General features: G+C 38.5%; 1 protein-coding gene across 3 annotated transcripts in view; it reads right to left on the reverse strand.

Annotated features, from left to right (window-relative positions):
- KYNU (kynureninase) overlaps positions 1 to 19,128 on the reverse strand; it is a 146,317-nt gene that overhangs the window by 102,151 nt on the left and 25,038 nt on the right. For all 3 annotated transcript variants that reach the window (XM_012473460.3, XM_012473461.3, XM_064382801.1), the window contains exon 3: positions 7,624 to 7,744. In XM_012473460.3, the coding sequence (XP_012328883.2) occupies positions 7,624 to 7,744 (121 nt within the window). The remainder of the gene's footprint in view (positions 1 to 7,623; positions 7,745 to 19,128) is intronic.

Raw genomic sequence — 19,128 nt, forward strand, 5'->3', positions numbered from 1 at the left:
AAAAGCTTTGTCAGCTTGAAAGAAAGGAATGAAAATGTGCTTTTTGTATAGTACCAACTTGGGTTTGAATCCGTGTCAGTAAACTGGCAGTGGTGGGCTGGTAAACATGCTCTAAGTGGGGTGGAAAGACCAGGGGACTGGATCACTGTTTTTCGTCCTTTGCAGGTTTCCAGGATATAAATACTCCCATCATGGGTGATTTCACACTACCAGAAAAAATTCTAAGTATTTAATAATTGGCTTTTGTCATCTGGTATAAGCCAGCTCCAGGTCACTACTGGTCATGAGACCACATTTATTAGAAGCTACAAGGGCTTCATTTTCCACATTTGTACAAGTAAATGGGTAACTCTATGGACCTTAAAGGATTTCCATGAGAAGTAAATGAGATAACATATGAAAGAGACAGTTGCATAGTACCCTGTTCTGAGTCTTCTTTCCTACTGTGAATCTAATGCTAAAACTCCCTTTATTAGCATGTGGATATAAGTCAATTTTTAAACTAACATTTCTATTACCATATAAACTAAGATGAAGGAAGAGGACTTTCACTGAAAATAAACATAGACTGCTAAGAACTGAGGAAGAACTAAGGATGGAAGAAAGGGGCATTTGTTAGTTATTATTATTCATATTAGTATTAGATAGTCTGCAGTTTGCCTCTTTCTTGATTTCCAATATAAATGCTAAAGACAAAAATCATTATCATTAAATGGTAGTTAAAGGCAGATACTTGGATCCTTTTTTATTTTAATCACATAGCGCTCCATGGCCTTCGCTGATAGCACAATACATCTTATTACATTTAGGTAGTAAAATTCTATGTTCTGCCTCAGAGAATTTATATCTCAGAATATTATGCCACCTACTCCTCACTCTGGTAGACACCGTGTTAATAATCTTTACGGATATGTTTCTTCCTGCAATGCTTTTGGCATCTCCTTCCTTTTAAAATAACAGAGTCTGCTTCTTCATTTTGTTAGCCCACTAGCCTGCGGTAGTGAAATATATTTAGAAAGTGTTACCCAAATAAACCCAAAGTAAAGTGGCCTGTCATTAGAAACAGTTGATGCAGATTAAAGTGCAGTTATAAACATCAGTATTAGAGTTAAGAAAAAATACTATATTGCTCATACAAAACTACTTAAAATAGTTGCAGCATAGATGAAATCTTCTTTTACAAATGCCGGAAAGGAAAAGAGAGCATGGGAGAGAGTTAACTCACCTACAGGATAAATCATTGCAATAAGTGAGTGTTTTCTGAGAATCTACTAGGAGTGTTTACTCGTGAAATTAGGATTGCAGGATGTAAAACTGAATTAGGAAGTTAACAGAAACTTGGGTCCTATTTAAAGTAGGACCATGCTTTAACCATCCCACAAAATGAAAAATGGCCTATTTTGAGAAAGCTTCCTTCCATAAGTAAATAATTAAGATTTCACAGCCTGTCTTCATTACATTATATTTTTTTTCCATGACCCAATTGATGATTAGCCAATAAAGATTTTGGGAGGCCAGGGATGGTAACTCATGCCTGTAATCCCAGCATTTTGAGAGGTCAAGGCCAGTTGGTCGCTTGAGCCCAGGTGTTTGAGACCAGCCTGGGCAATATAGGGCGATACTGTCTCTTCAAAATTAAAGAAAAAATTAGCCAAGCTTGATGGCATGTGCCTGTAGTCACAGCTACTCAGGAGACTGAGGTGGGAGGATACCTTGGGCTTGGGAGTTGCAGGCTGCAGTGAGCTATGATCACATCACTGCACTCTAGCCTGGGCAACAGAGTGGGACCCTGACTCCAAAAATAAATAAATAAATAAAAAGAACGTTAATTAGAAAAACAAAAACCAATAAAGATGTTGTGAAAAATCTTTGCAACATGCCATACTATGTATTTTCTTATGCTCTCTTATTCTAACACTATTGTTTTTAAAGGAAGAAATGCTTAAATTAAAGGAGACTAGAGGGGTCTGCAGGAGGCATCTGCATTTCCCTGGCATATTTTATCAATGGCCTGTCAGCACAACATGCTGCCATGTAAAGTAAACTAAGTGATTTATTCCTGATATGTAATTTGAAAAGATATTTTCATCTTTATATAATTTTACCTAAACTGTCAGAGTTCTTAGAAGAATCCCTGCACAGGCAAAACTGTAGTAGGTTTTTGCTCTTATGAAAAAGAAAGAACACCCGTTAATGTAGCAGATTTGACAAAGTAAATGACCTAAATATTGTGATTCTATTTTTGGGACATAATACTCATTTCCCAGCTTATCATAATGCTCTTCAGGACTGATATATCCTTCTGTTCTAGCTGAATTGTGGCATTATGATCATTAACCACTGTTATTCTCCATTAAATAATCTAGGTCATTAGTAAATATTTAATATAAAATATTTCCCCCAAATACTTTATGCTTATTGCCTACTTATTCCAACAGACCCATAGATTTCAGGCATATTGTTGCTTCTTATTGTTGCAAAACCTTTTTGCTTATAATTATTAAGTATCAAATAAATATAATCACCCAAAAAGTTTTCTATTTCAGAATATTGAAATTGTCTAAATATTGCTATTTTACAAAACAAATATATTCTTCAATATGTTATTAATCTTTAGAAATCCTGTAGAGTTGAAAATAAAAATGCAAAACTATGGTGATAGCATTTTAAAACTAACGTAGAGGTAAAAGTTTCTAAGAAAACTATTTTCACAGGTTGCCTTAAGTGAGCGTGTTTTAGAAATCATTCGGTTCTGCTATCATCTGAAAGTGTCCCCTTAAAATTCATATGTTAAAACTTGATCTGCCAATGTGACAGTTAAGAGGTAGAGTCTTTAGGAGATGATTCAGTTATAAGGGCAGGGCCCTCATGAATGGTATTAGGACCCTTATAAAAGGTGGGAGGCAGGTGTTTGCCTCTTCTGCCATGTGAGGATGTAGCAAGAAGTACCATCTTGGGAGCAGAGTGCAGACCTCACCGGACACTAAATCTGCCAGCACCTTGATCTTGGACTTCCCAGCCTCCAGAACTATAAGAATATTAATTTCACTTTTCTATAAATTTTCCAGTCTCAGGTACTTTGTATAGCAACAGGAACAAACTAAGACAGATGCTAAAATATTTCTAGTTGTACCTCTATTCTTGCCTTTTCCCTAGTATAAGAAATCAAAGATAGTAGCCATAAATTACAAAATTAGCCTGTATCATGACAAAAAAATCAGTTATTCAATACTTAAGTATGGTAGGCAGTATGTCTACAATTGGCCATAAAACTTGAGATGGTGGAATCCATGAGCCAAATGGCATTTCCTACTTTATAGTATTTTGATGGACAGAAATTTGACATCTATATGCCTGTGTAAAATCTTGCTTTGCCAAAGCACTCTAATTTTTATATTACTGTTAAGATTACAATTTTTTTTTTTTTTGAGACTGGGTCTCACACTGTTTCCCAGGCTGGAGTGCAGTGTCACAATCTAGGGTCACTGCAACCCACCCCTTCCAGGCTCAAGCAATCCTCCCACTTCAACCTCTAGAATAGCTGGGACTACAGGCATGTGCCACTAAGTCCAGCTAAACTTTTTTGTATATTTTGTAGTGATAGGGTTTTACCATGTTGCTCAAGCTGGTCTCGAAATCTTGAGCTCGTGATCTGCCTGCCTTGGCATCCCAAAGTGTTGGGGATTCCAGTATTGAACCATGGTGCTTGGTCAAGATTACGCATTTTTTTTTTTTTTTTTGAGACAGAGTTTCACTCTTGCTACCCAGGCTGGAGTGCAATGGCACGATCTTGGCTCACCGCAACCTCTGCCTCCTGGGTTCAATTCTCCTGCCTCAGCCTCCCGAGTAGCTGGGACTATAGGCGCATGCCACCATGCACAGCTAATTTTTGTATTTTTAGTAGAGACGGGGTTTCACCTTGTTGACCAGGATGGTCTCGATCTCTTGACCTCGTGATCCACCCGCCTTGGCCTCCCAGAGTGCTGGGATTATAGGCGTGAGCCACTGCGCCCAGCCAAGATTATACATTTTTAACATTTCCTTTTTCAACTAAGCAACTACTTTCAATGTGCATTATAGTATTTAGTAAATGTGCAGCTGTTTTTTACTCAGCAATTCCCATAATCTATCAGTCAAGAAAAAAGGGGGTCACTGACCTGACTTGTGTATCAGCCAAGAAGCAGAGCAGAAGAGGCACTGAGGGAGGCAAAGAGGCAGAAATGATCAGGCAAAACTTACCACAATAAGGGCAGGCCCTGGATCTGGAGGCAGCTGAACACATGCAGGGTTTGATTTTAGTACAAAAAACAAAGCAACAGCCAGAAAGAAAAATGAAGAGCTCAACAGCCCACTAAAGCGTCATGAAGACTACTTGTATGTATGTATATATTTAAAGACAGGGTCTTGCTGTAGCCCAGGCTGGAGTAAAGTGGCACAATCACAGCTCACTGCAGCCTTGACCTCCTGGGAGCAAGTCATCCTCGCACCTCAGCCTCTCAAGTGTCTGGGACTACAGACATGCGCCACTGTGCCCAGATAATTTTTGTATTTTTTTGTAGAGATGAGATCTCACAGTGTCGCCCAGGCTGGTCTGGAACTCCTGGGCTCCTGTGATCCACCTTCCTCAGCCTCCGAAAGTGCTGGGATTACAGATGGTAGCCACTGCACCTGTACCTTTGTTGCTCAGGCTGGTTTTAATTCCTGGGCTAAAGTGATCCACGTGAGCCTCCCAAAGTGCTGGGAAAACAGCCATGAGCCACCATGCCTGGTGTGACTACTTTGAACACATTTGAACAAAGAGCAGCCACAGAAAGAAATGCTATCTAAACTTAAGCAAAGCCTCCTAAAAATACAGCTGCCACTGACCCATCCTCAGAGTTAGATGGACCTTAGCACCTGGAGGTACAAATTCAGCTGCTATTCATCTCCCTCTTGGGAGCTTCCAGCTAGGAAGAATACTGCCCATTAGCATCAGGATGAAAAAGCCCAATAGAAACCTTTGTATTTTCCCACTGAAGCTCTAAAACTCTTCTTTTTAGTTAAGCTGGTATAAGCCTTTACCTGTGGCTGTTCAGCAAACTACCCCTTGTAGAATTCTTCTGAGTGTGAAATAAACTTTTCTCCTGTTAACCTGTCTGTTGTCAATTAATTGGCAGGCCCCCAATCACTTTGACCTAAGTACTCGGTAGGAAAAACTTTCCTCTCAACAGAGCTTCAGCTGGAAAAGTTCAGAAGTTGGATTTTAAGCTAAATATTTGGGAGGTAAAAAATAATAATGAGGAAAGCCTTTTGGGATCAAAAATGGTTGCTGAGGTAGGGAGAATAGGCATGTGATCAGGCACCCCTAACACCGCGGACATTTATGGGCAGGGCCATGATGTTGACTGAGTCACTACAGATTAAAACTAGAAGATTAAATAAAATGAACAAAGCGAGGATGGAATAGATGTCCATTTGCTTAGTAGTCTTCTTTAATTCACTGTACATTGCCTGAAGCATTAAAATATACAACCTTTCTGAATATCTGTCTAATGAAAACTCAGTAAGAAGGATTAATTAAAAAGATGAAATTTTCTATCATCACAAGGTGAAATATAAAAGACGAAACAATAGAAGGGCAAGAGGTGCTTTCCTGAAATGCAACTTTAAAGTCTTGAAAATAATCAACTGGTTTCTTACTTAAGTAGGATGACCATAAAGATAGGAAGAGAATAGCAGGGCAGAATATATTTTAAATGCCTAGAGGATAAAAATGCACAGCCTTGCTGAATGAATATCCAAGAGGCAAGGACACTCTATAAAGTTCAAATCCGTTCAATCTAATTATTTGCCCTCTCTTACATTAAGGCCAAAAATGAATATTAACCATTTTTATTAACTATGACCCCCATTTATTAAATACTAAAACCTGCTAGAACAAATGTGGTGATATGTATTTTGCAAATTATGCATAAAAGTTATACAGATAAAGTTATAATATGATTAATAAATTATGTAAACTTCTATCATTCTTTCATCGAGTTATGAAATTACATTCTTAATCACTAAAATTAAGAACTTTGCAGTGTTATCTAATAGCCATGGTTGTAATCATTTGCGTGGCCACTGTAAGCTAAACTTTATTTATTTATTTATTTAAAATATACGGAATAGGCCTAGGTTCTATGGAAATATTATGCCATTTGTATCTAAGGGACTCGACCATTGTGGATTTCGAAATCATAGGGAGGCCCTGGAACTAATGCTCCTCAGATAGGGAGCCCATGGATACAGATGGAGTCTCACTGTATCACCTAGGATGGAGTGCAGTGGTGCAATCTCTGCTCACTGCAACCTCCGCCTCCTGGGTTCAACTGATTCTATGGCCTCAGCCTCCTGAGTAGCTGGGATTACAGGTGCCTACCACCACACCAGGTTAATTTTTGTATTTTTAGTAGAGACGACGTTTTACCATGTTGGTCAAGCTGGTCTCGAACTCCTGACCTGAGGTGATCCACCAGTGTCAACATCCCAAAGTGCTGGGATTACAGGTGTAAGCCACTGCTCCCGGTCTAGTTTTTGTATTTTGTTAGTAGAGATGAGGCTTCATCATGTTGTCCAGGCTGTTTTCAGACTCCTGACCTCAGGTGATCTGCCCACCTCGGCCTCCCAAAGTGCTGGGATTAAAGGCATGAGCCACCCTGCCTGGCCTACAAAACTTGAAAGAATGGGATACGGTTCCCAATTTGAAAAACCAGTAGCATGAAGAATGAAGAAAGGTAAAGAAAATATTCTGAGTTTCTATCACAGCTATTTTCCTCTGAAATTCTATTTGGTTTGGTTTCATCTTTCTGAAACTTTTTCCTGACCATCATGTTTGGCTCACCTTCATATCCATTTTTTCAGTTTCAAATAATCAGAAAATATTTTTAAAATATTTCTGGTTATCACAAAAATAAGTGTTCATAATTTAGCCTAATTGTGAAGAAATGAAGCTTCTAAACATTAACTCCTCTGTTAGTTATTAAAGAAATAAAATAAAATGATCACATGTTGTTTAGAAATGTCAACACAAGAGAGAAACTTAAATGTTTAAATATTGTAAAAGGTTTGGTCCTGACTCTGCCACTAACTTGCCATGTCACCTTGTTCTGATCCTCAGTGATTTCATCAATAAAATTAGACTACTGAGCAGCTGAGGTTTCTCTCTGTATTCATGGGCTCCCTATCTATGGATTCAACCAACTGCGGATCAAAAATATTTGGGGAAAAATATGAATGTCTGCATATATACTGAACATGTACAGACTTTTTTTTCTTGTCACTATTCCCTAAACAATACAGTATAACAGGTATTTATATAACATTTATGCTATACTAGGTATTATAAGTAATCTGGAGATGATTTAAAGTGTACAGAATAGGCCTAGGTTCTGTGGAAATATTATGCCATTTGTATCTAAGGGATTTGACCATTGCGGATTTTGAAATCATAGGGAGGCCCTGGAACTAATGCGCCACAGATACCAAGGGATGACTGTACGAGGATTCTGTTACACATCTTTCCAAATATTAGACAACCTAATGTGATTTTGTAAAGTTTTGTATGAGATGTAGTACAGTGGCTTTTAAAATAATACTTACATTTTGGCCCACTTATCTAGTTCTTCTTCAAGATATGTTTTAACCATTTTTGGTTGAAGGCCAAGAGAATTTCCCAAGAAATAGATGGCATTTTCATCTTTATTCACTAATGATAAATCAACTGAAACAGAAGAAATGTCAAAAGAAAAAAAATTTCCATATGATTATTGTTAAGCCAGTACAAATAATTAATATAATCAACTCCAAGAAAGATAAAAAGTAATTAAAAATTACTCCCAAGGATGACATCAGGTTCTCTAAAAATAATTAACTTTTGCATTTACATTTTAAAATATAATTTAAGACTCTAGAGGCTGTTATGATGATCTCTGATATTTAATGTGCTCCATGAGGAAATCTAAATTAGCAAATACTTCCAATCATGAATACCAAAGGATTAGAAAAGAGTTAAAAACAAATTTTTTAAAATAGGAACTACATCAGTCTATCTAATTGTTTAAGAAGATTACCAGGATTTAGGCCAGTACTAACATCATATTAATTTGTGCTGTAGACATGGCAATTAAAAAAAATTTAATTAATTATTTATATAACTAAAGTAGATGTACTGGATTTATGCATTTTTTTCATTCTATATCCATACACACGTATGCATAGTACTAACGCATATAGGCAAAGATTGCTTTCCATATCTACTTCTTATTTATATAAATCAAACTTCAATGATTTTTATCCTCATCTTACCCACTGCAAACAAACCAATCCATGTGCTTAAAGCATAGTCCAGAAAGTCACAAGTTAACAATCATACTTGTAAACTACTGAGTTTTCTCTTAATTCTTAGGAAAAAAAATGACTAAGCTGCTCGTTTACATTTCATTGGAATCATTCAGTACTATGTTGTTCTTTACTTCAGACTGCTTAATTAAACCTCTAAAGACTTTTTAAAGATATATTTCAACCAGATCCCTTTTATGGATATTGCTTTTCATTGGCATCTTTTAAACCTGACCAATAAAAGATATGTACATATTGTTTACACGTGTGTGCCAGAAGAGTCCTCTTGGTTAAGATACCCATTATTATCTGGACCTAGGGTTAGATATGCCTCCCCATTTCCCATCATCAAAGTTATCATGTCAGCCAGGCACTGTGGCCCATGCCTGTAATCTGGCACTTTTGGAGGCAAAACTGGGAGGATCACTTGAGCCCAGGAGTTCCAGACAAGCCTGAACAACATAGTAAGACTCCATCTCTATTTAATTGAAAAAAATTTTTTAAAGAAATGGTTATCACATCAATCGTTCTTGTCACATTGGACATATTGATGATTATATCCTTTTAGCTTGAGTCTAAGTTTAATGCCTTCGGGAATATATCCTCATTTTTCATGGCTCCTACGCTTTCTCTATACAACCCTTGAGAATATGAGAGCTCTAGGTCCATCCATAACTCCCGTCCTTTAGTGCCAGCTCCTGACTCCTGTACACCTCAATGTCTTATGGATTCTGTTGGACAGCTTGTTTAATATTTAATGCTTATGAAGTGGGAGAAAGTCCCTTTTCTGAAGCATTTATTGTATTTACCTTTTTTTTCCCCAAAGGCAAGTCAGGATTAATGTATACCAGTCATTCTTGTTCATCAGGATATTTTCTGTCTCCTGTACTGACAATTTTTTTAGCATATTGTGAGTTCAGTGCTATGATAAACATTTATTGTAGAACTTATGATATTATTGCATTTTTCTTTAAAGTAGGTGTTGCCAATTAGGGGATACATTTTTTGCAGTTTCTCAGTGGTCCTCTTAGTTTTCTGTCTCACTTCAGTGCCCTTTTCACAAAGGTCGTGGAGCTTACAGGAACTTTCCTTTTCAAAGTGAACTGCTTGATTAACATGTCTTGTTAGTAGATCCCCAAATTTTGGTTAAGTCACAGTGCTTCAAGACGATGGCTCACTCTTCTTCTAGGTATCATTTTCCAACTGTTTCTTTTAGTGCCTTTGCTTCTTGTTCTCTGCAAAGTCTTCCTCCATTGAATTTAACCTGATCTTATTAGGGGAGGAAAAGGGGGATAAGGTGTCTCAACTTCTTCCTTTTAATCCACACCATCCAGATCTACTCTCAGAAAACACTGAGAGGTGTCATGATCTGGGGATCCTGTGGATTTGTGTTCAGATCAGATCATTTGCTGCATTCGTTCTATTAACACCCAGCAGGCAGGATCTTTAACCAGTACCCTTGTTTTAAGCAAGGCAAGGCAAGGCAAACTTTTTCTGGAAAAAGTCAGAAAGTAAATATTTCAGGCTTTCTAGGCCATGCGGTCTCCGTTGCAATTCCTCCTTTTTGTTATGGTAGGATGAAAAAAGCCATAGATAAATAAATGTGGTAGTGATCCTAAAATGTTTATTCCAGAAAGAAAGGAGAGTTTTCTGAGCCTTGGCTGAGGGTCATGCTTCAAATTCTGGCACAGATTGAGTGTGTTAAAAGAGTTAGTCAGTTCTCCCTATCAGCCAAGTCTCCCCATTCAGTAAATTCTCCTTGAACTGGGAATACTTACATCATGTAACAAGCCCCCTAGTTTATTAGGGCTTCTATAACAAAGTTATACATCTGGGTAGCTTAAACAGAAATTTATTGTCTCACAATTTTGCACACTCCAAGTCCAAAATCAAATGTTGGCAAGGTTGATTCCTTTCAAGCACTGTGAGGGAAGAATCTGTTCTAGGCCTCTCTGCTTGGCTTACAGATGACCATATTTTTGTGCATATGGCATCCTCCCAGTATGCCTGTGTGTTTCCCGATTTTCCCCTTTTATAAGAACATCACAACTTATCGAATTAGGGTCCACTCTAATGACCTCATTTTAACTTGATTATTTTTGTAAAGACATTCTTAGGCACAGGTGGTTAGGCTGTTAACATATGAGTTTTTAGGGAACATAATTCAACTCATAGCACTCTGCTTAAAGGTTCACTTGACTTCCAACTTGTTTATGAGCTCAAGAGTTTTAGCTTTTGACAAACAGGGCTTGCTCCAGTTAGTCCTTAAGTCAACAGTGTTAGAGCCATTCTTCTGGAATGCTCCTTTCTTGGAAAAAGCTACAGTACAATTACTATAAAGCTCATGGTTCTGGAAACTCACTTGATTGCTTGGGGAGCATTTTAGTGCATCAAAAATGTCCACCACTGTGAGCCTTATGAGCTTATTCTTTTAGTTGATATGAAGCTTAATCTGGGAACCAGTTTCAAAATATCATTATCACTTCAGATTTAAATCTTCTCCCCAACCCCAGCTCATGCCTGACTTAAGTTCAGAAAACTGCAGTTTGGACAAAGGAATGTGTCTGTAAACAATTTATTTCTCTTGTTCCTCACTGCTGCTGCTTCTAATTCCTCCAATGGAGTGGAAAAAGAAAGCCAAGAAAACCTTAGTCCAGCTTTGGTGCTTTTTGTTTAGCGCTTTCCCTTATGAGTTACTTTTGGTGAGTTCGTTAAAATCTCCTTCCCACTGGAGACCTCCAATCTCCAGTTTTCTGAGCTAATTAATGCATACTTCAGCTGATGTCTCATGATCTGCTCACTATCACCACTTCCCACCTCATGCAATATATTTATAGAATATTTATGCAAAATTTACCACAACCCAACAAGCAGACTTCTCAGGTATGACCCTTTTGAAATATCTTTTGTCATAAAAGTTAATAAGAAATTATTTTAGGCAGATAGAGACAAAAAGAGGTTCTTGGGAAGTTTTTGTTTCTTTTAAAGCAGCTCCAGAAATGTTTTTGTCTAGCAGGAAATCCCCAGCTCTGAGAGCCAGGCAGGCAAGCTTTAATATGAAATGCAGGCCATTAGAAACTGGGTCCACCCAAACATGATGATTTCCATCATCTTCCTCCTGTCCCCACATGTGCCTGGCAACATGGCCGCCCCCCTATATCCCCACCCACGTGTGCAGAACATCAAGGTGCCCTGTATTTGCATATTAAAAGGCTAGGGTGAAAGGGTCAGTTTTTTTATGGGCCTAACTGAATGACATACCTCATCAAACCAATCCCTGGGCTCTATGCAAATCAAACAATGTCTCCTCCAGCATCCTAATATAACTGGGTGTTTTCCGAGGCACTCACGGTTTCCTCTTTTGACTTGGACAGCTCCCCCTGCCCCAGGAGGGCTGATTCTTCCTTTCTTACCTATTAAACTCTCTGTTCCAGCTGGGCATGGTGGCTCCTGCCTCTAATTCTAGCACTTTGGGAGGTCAAGGCACGTGGATCACAAGATCAGGAGTTTGAGATCAGCCTGGCCAATATGGTAAAACCCCATCTCTACTAAAAATACAGAAATTAACCTAGTGTGGTGGCACACGCCCATAGTCCTGGTTACTTGGGAGGCTGAGGCAGGAGAATCGCTTGAACTCAGGAGGCGGAAGTTGCAAGAGCTGAGATCACACCACTGTACTCCAGCCTGGGAGACAGAGGGAGACTCTGTCTCAAAAAAATAAATAAATAAAAATAAAAATAAACTCTCTGTTCCTTAAGTCCACTCCACGTGTGTCCATGTCATTTTATCTAAATTGGCGAAAGACCAAGGACCCTGGTGTTCCTCCAGTCACTGGAGCCATATCATTTTCACTAAGCTACTTTTCAGTGGGTTCACTTTTCTCAAAGGAAATGCTGGCATAGATTGCATAAATTGTGGGTTCATTTCCACCATTACAAAAAAGTGAGGGTCACAATAATGCAAGTTACACAAACTTTTTCGTTTCCCAGTGCATATAAAAGTTATGTTTACACTTTACCATAGGCTATTGAGGCTGCAATAGCATTGTTTCTAGAAACAATGTCCATATCTTTATCTTGTTTTTTTTTTAACTTTGCCCCAACTCAGTATATGACTGTGGGCAAATGTTAACTCTTTCAGATCTCCCAGAAAAGCTCTGTGTCTTAGTTTCCTCCTCTGTAGAACAAGGACAGTAACAGTACCTTTCTCCTATTGTAAGGTTTAAATGCAACCACTAGTGTAAAATGCACAGAAAGGAGCCTGGTAGAGAACGTGGTAAGTGCCTAACCCACATCAGCTACTGCTATTATTTTTATGATTAAAGGAGGGGTTTAGAGTAGCCAATTCCATGCCCCATGCGCAATCATCCATCTGTTTACTTAGAACCATCACTTGACGGAGGATGGGTGCATGTGATAACCAGCAAATAAATGCAACCACTGTTTCCAACCAGGGGTTCTGTTTGTTTGCTTGTTTGGGGTCAGCTAAGTGGCTATTTAACACGGTCACATTCCACTGGATGTCAGCTGTCCTCTCTTCAAATTCCATGTCCTTCCTTCTCTCAAATATTGCCGGCCTCACACTCCTGCTCCATTTTTTTTTCTTTTTTGAGACAGAATTTCACTCTTGTTACCCAGGCTGGAGTACGATGGCACAATTTCGGATCACCGCAGCCTCCACCTCCCGAGTTCAAGCAATTGTCCTGTCTCAGCCTCCCAAATAGCTGGGATTACAGGCATGCGCCACCGCGCCTGGCTAATTTTGCATTTTTAGTAGAGACAGGGTTTCTTCATGTTGGTCAGGCTGGTCTCGAACTCTCAACCTCAGGTGATCTGCCCACCTCAGCCTCCCCAAGTGGTGGGATTACAGGCGTGAGTCACCCGCGCCTGGCCTCCTGCTCCATTTTTTTTTTTTTTTTTTTTTTTTTTTAGAAAGGAAGAAAAAAAAGAATGAAGAAGAGGAGGAAAAAGGAAGAGAAAAAGAGAGAGAGAATGGGAGTATTGCTTTCTTGCCCAGGCTAGGATGCAATTTAGTAATGAGTTTTGAAAACCTCTTTTATACTGATAATTATACTTAATGATGTAGTCAGGAAGAAATAAGGGAAGAAAATAACAGACAGCCAACCAATATTTCATTTAAACCTATGAAATGCTATGCGATTACTGAGGAGTGATTTTCTTCCAATTACGTAGTCACTTTTGGAATAGGTGTGAGGTGGTAATGTATGTTTTGTGTATTTGAAGTGGAGAGTTCTGTAAATGTTTATTAAGTTTACTTGTTCCGGGTCTGAGTTCAAGTCCTAGATGTCCTTGTTCATTTTCTGTCTCGTTGATCTATAGAATCGTTAGCTCTTCTTGTTACATTGATCCTTTTGCCATTATGTAATGTCCTTCTTTGACTCTTTTGCTCTTTGTTGCTTTAAAGTCTACTTTATCAGAGGCGAGAATTGCATCTCCTGCTTTTTATTTGTTTATTTTTACTCTCTGATTGGTTGATAAATCTTCCTCCTTCTCTTTGTTTTGAGTCTTTGTGTATTGTTGCATGTGAGATGGGTCTGGATGCAGCATACCAATGGGTTTTGGCTTTTTATCCGATTAGAATATATATAACTTTAATACTGGCATTTGATGCTAGCTGGCTGTTTTGCCCATTAGTTAGTGTAAATTTTTCGTTGTGTTAATGTTCTTTTCTTTTTGATATGTTTTTGGAAAGGCTGATATTGGTTGTTCCTTTAGATGTATAGTGCTTCTTTCAGAAGCTCTTGTAAAGCAGGCCTGGTGGTGGTGAACTCTCTAAGTACTTGTTTGTTTGCAAAAGATTTAATTTTTCCTTTGATTATAAAGCTTAGTTTGGCTGGATAGGAAATTCTGGGTTGAAAGTTCTTTTCTTTAAGGATGTTAAATATTGGTCCCCACTCTTTTCTGGCTTGTAGGGTGTCTGCTGAGAGATCTGCTGTAAGTCTGATAGGTTTCCCTTTATGGGTAACCTGATCTTTCTCTTTGGCTGCCCTTAGTATTTTCTCCTTCATTTCAACCCTAATAAATCTGGCAATTATGTGCCTTGGGGTTGGTCTTCTTGAAGAATATCTTTGTGGTGTTCTCTGTATTACCTGGAGTTGAATATTACTCTGCCTTGCTAGGTTGGGAAAGTTTTCCTGAATGATATCCTGAAGAGTATTTTCCAACTTGGATTCATTCTCTTCATTACATTCAGGTACACCTATCAAACGTAAATTAGGTCTTTTCACATAGTCCCATATTTCCTGGAGGTTTTGCTCATTCCTTTTTATCCTTTTTTCTCTAATCTTGTCTTCTCGTTTCATTTCACTGAGCTGGTCCTCGACTTCTGATATCCTTTCTTCTGCTTGATCAATTCGACTGTTTACACTTGTGCATACTTCGCGAAGTTCTCGTGTTGTGTTTTTCAGCTCCATCAATTCACTTATGTTCCTCTCTAAATTGTCCATTCTCGTTAGCATTTCTTCAAACCTTTTTTCAAGGTTCTTAGTTTCTTTGCATTGGGTTAGAACAAGTTCTTTTAATTCACGGAAGTTTCTTATCACCCATATTTTGAAACCTGCTTCTGTTATTGGAACACACTCGTTCTCCATTAAGCCTTGTTCCGTTACTGATGAGGAATTGCGATCCCCTGTAGAGGGAGAGGCACTCTGATTTTGAGTATTCTCTGCCTTTTTAGGCTGGTTTCTTCCCTTCATTATATATTTATCCCTCTGTCATCTTTGTAATTACCGACTTTCTAACTAGGTCTCTGAGTGGACGTCCAACTTGTTGATTCCCAGCGCCGAAATCTGAGCAATCCACTGCACCGGCCAAAATAGCGGTGTTAAGATTGATGGTGCTTTTCTGCCCGGGAACCTCCAGACTCTGCACCAAGAACTGCCGCTCTAAGGCGCCAGCTAAACCACCGCACCGGCCACAAGAGTCGCCCTGGCGACCCGTGGGGCTCCTCCTCTGGGAATCTCTTGGTCCGTGAGCAACAAATATTCGTCTGAAAGTGTGGCATCCTCTTGTTCTCTGTGCTTTCACTGGGAGCTGGGTGCCCGACCTGCTAGTGATCAGCCATCTTGGATCTCTCCCATATCTTTATCTTAAAAATACATTGTTGCTCAAAAATCCAATCAGTGAGACTTTAGTGAGTCATAAATGTTTTGCTGGCAGGGGGTCTTGCCTGAATATTGATGGCTGCTGACTTATCAAGGTGATGGTTGCTGAAAGTAGGAGTGCCTGAGGCAATTTCTTAAAATCAGACAACAGTGATTTATTGCACTGACTCTCCTTTCACAAGATCTCTTTGGAGTTCAGCTAGGTGCAGTGGCTCACGCCTGTAATCCCAGCACTTTGGAAGGCTGAGGCGGGTAAATCTCTAGGTCAGAAGTTTGAGACCAGTCTAGCCAACATAGTGAAACCTCATTTCTACTAAAAATACAAAAAGTTAGCTGGATGTGGTGGTCTGTGCCTCTACTCTCAGCCACTCTGGAGGGAGGCTGAGTCAGGAACCTGGTAGGCAGAGATTGCAGTGAGCTGAGAATGTGCCATTGCACTCCACCCCAGGCAACCTTGTGAGATTCTGTCTCAAAAAGAAAAAAAAAAAAGATTTTTTTGGAGCATGCAATACTATTTGATAGGATTTTATCCACTTTTATGGAATATTTTAAATTCTTTGTTGTTATTTCAACAAGGTTCACAGCATCTTCAGCAGGAGCATAGTTTATCTCAAGAAACCACTTTTTTATTTTTGCTCAGCCATAAGAAGCAACTCCTCATTCAAGTTTTCTTATTAGATTGCAACAATTCAGTCACATCTTCAGATTCCAATCCTAATTTTAGTCCTTTTGTGATTTTTACCACCTCTGCAGTTACTTCTTCCAGTGAAGTCTTAAATCACTCAAAGTCAGCCATGAAAGTTGAAATCACTTCTTCCAAATACATGCTAATGTTGGTATTTTTTGCTCCTCTTATGAATCATAGAGGTTCTTAATGGCATCTAGAATGTTGAATCTTTTCCAGAAAGTTTTCAATTTCCTCACCCAGATCCAGCAGAGGAATTACTATCTATGGCAGCTAAAGTCTTATAAAATGTATTTCTTTTGCAGAGGGTGGGGGGCAGAGTCTTGCTCTATTGCCCAGGCTGGAGTGCAGTGGTGCTATCTTGGCTCACTGCAACCTCCACCCCCCAGATTCAAGTGATTCACCTTCCTCAGCCTCCTGAATAGCTAGGATTACACGAGGGCACCGCCATGCCCGCCTAATTATTGTATTTTTAGTAGAGATGGGGTTTCACTATGTTGGTCAGGCTGGTCTCGAACTCCTGTCCTTGTGATCTGCCCGCCTTGGCCTCCTAAAGTACTAAAGTACTGGAATTACAGGCATGAGCCACCGTGCCTGGCCATAAAATGTATTTCTTAAATAATAAAACTTGAAAGCAAAAATTACTTCTTGGTCAGAGGTTGCAAGATGAATGTTGTGTTAGCAAACTTGAAAACATTAATGATGTCCCTGTACATCTCCAGCAGAGCTCTTGAGTGACCAGGTATATGTTCAGTGAGTAGTAATATTTTGAAAGAAATTTATTTTTTCTGAGCAGTAAGTCTCAGTACTGGGCTAAAAATGTTCAGTAAACCTTGCTCTAAACACACGTAGTGTCATCCAAACTTTGTTGTTCTATGTATATACCACAGGCAGAGTAGATTTAGCAAAATACTTAAGGGCCCTAATAGTTTCAGAATGATCAATGAGCATTGGCTTAACTTAAAGGCACCAGCTACGTTAGCCCCTAACAAGAAAGTCAGCTTGTCCATGAAGTGCTGAAACAAGGGACCAACTTCTCCTCTCTAGCTATGAAAATCCTAAATGGCATCTTCTTCTTTTTTTTTTTTTTTTTCATAAATCAGTTTTACTCCAGATTTTTATTATTCCCTTGGGTGAGCTACTCCAATTTAAATCAATATAAGTGCAAGTGATACAATCAATCTGGATATTTGATTATGGATTGGAGATCCCCAGATCTGCTTTTTAGCCCATTTCTTTCTGATCATCTCCCTCAAAGAACTGAATATTCTTTATTGGCATCTATGAGATATGATCATGTTTAGAAAGCAGATAAGACTCTTCATTTGTATACTGACAATGGAAGTCCCTGAAATGAGCAAGGATTCAAAAATAAAGACTTAAAATATGTAGCCATAACATCATCAAAAACGTCTTCAAATTTTTTAATATTTTTCTTAAGATGAAGTCATGTTTTAAAATAACTATTCTTTCTTCAAAAAAAAACTTGTTAATACAACTGGTGACTATAAACTACATTCTTAGGGTGCCATTAGGTAAGTGATCATTTTTCATGACAAAGATGTTATTTATTTTCACATGCTCATTTCAGAGCTGACCCATACCAACTGGTTTAAGTTAACAATAAGAAAACAGTTAAGGTGAATAAAATGCTTTTGAATGTATCCAGGCTGGTTCTTTTCATTTTTGTAATTATCCATGCTGGAAAGCCACCATCTGGGGGATTTAAAAGAGAAAAACAGCTCAACTTTAAATTAGCGAGCAAAATTGATTAAGTTGTTCCTCAAGAGGCCAACATTTATATATCAAACTCTCTTTGCTTTACAAACAAATTCATATCTTATGATCCTTTATATACTGAATGCTTATTTTGGCACTCACGGTACCATATTACAGTTTTCTTGCCTCTGACTTTAGTCACCTATTCTAGGTTCTTAAGCAAAATTTTTGCAAAGGCACAAATAAACACTAAATGGCATCTTCTTCCAAGAGAAGGCTGTTTCATCCTGAAAATCCTGTATACCTATGTAACAAACTGTTCTGCACATGTATCACAGAACTTGAAGTAAAATTTAAAAAAATTAAAGAAAGAATCCTGCAAATCTGTTGTTGAATATAGTCATCTTCATTAACTATCTTAGCTAGATCTTCCAGATAACTTGCTGTACTTCCCCATCAGCACTTGCTGCTTCACCTTGCATATTTGTGTTATGGAGGCAGCTTCTTTCCATAAACCTCATGAACCAAATTCTGCTAACTTCAAACTCTTCTTTTGCAGCTTCCTCTGCTTGCTAAGCCTTTATACAATTGAAGAAGGTTAAGACCTTGCTCTGACTTAGGCTTTGGCTTTAAAAAATGTGGCTGGTTTGCTCTTCTATCCAGACTACTTAAACTGTCTCCATATGAGTAGTAAGGCTGTTTTGCTTTCTGGTCTTTTGCGTATTCCCTGAAGTAGCACTTTAAATTTCCTTCAATAACTTTTTTTTTTCTTTTCCATTTACAGCATAGCTAACTGTTTGGAATAAGAGGCCGTATTTTCAGCCTATTTCAGCTTTTGCCTTCTCTTTCTCTTTAAGCTTGATCATTTGTAGTTTTTGGTTTAGAATGAGAAACTTGTGACTTATCCCTTCACTTGAAAACCTAGAGGCCATTGTAGGGTTATTCATTGCCCTTATTTCAGAGTTGTTGTATTTTAGAAAGTAGGGGGGACCAAGGAAAGAGAAGGAGGCTGAGAACAACTGGTCTCTGGCACAGTCAGAACACATACAACATTTATTGATAAAGTTCACCATCTTATATGAACACAGTTCATGTTGCCTCAAAATAATTACAGTAATAACATCAAAGAGCACTGATCATAGATTACTATTACAGATATAATAATGGAAAAGTTTGAAATATTGTGAGAATTGCCAAAATGTGCCACAGAAACACAAAGCGAGCACATGCTCTTGGAAAA

This window comes from Aotus nancymaae, unplaced genomic scaffold, assembly GCF_030222135.1.
Source record: "Aotus nancymaae isolate 86718 unplaced genomic scaffold, 86718_ANA_hifiasm-v0.15.2.pri h1tg000029l, whole genome shotgun sequence".
Classification (NCBI taxonomy): domain Eukaryota; kingdom Metazoa; phylum Chordata; class Mammalia; order Primates; family Aotidae; genus Aotus; species Aotus nancymaae.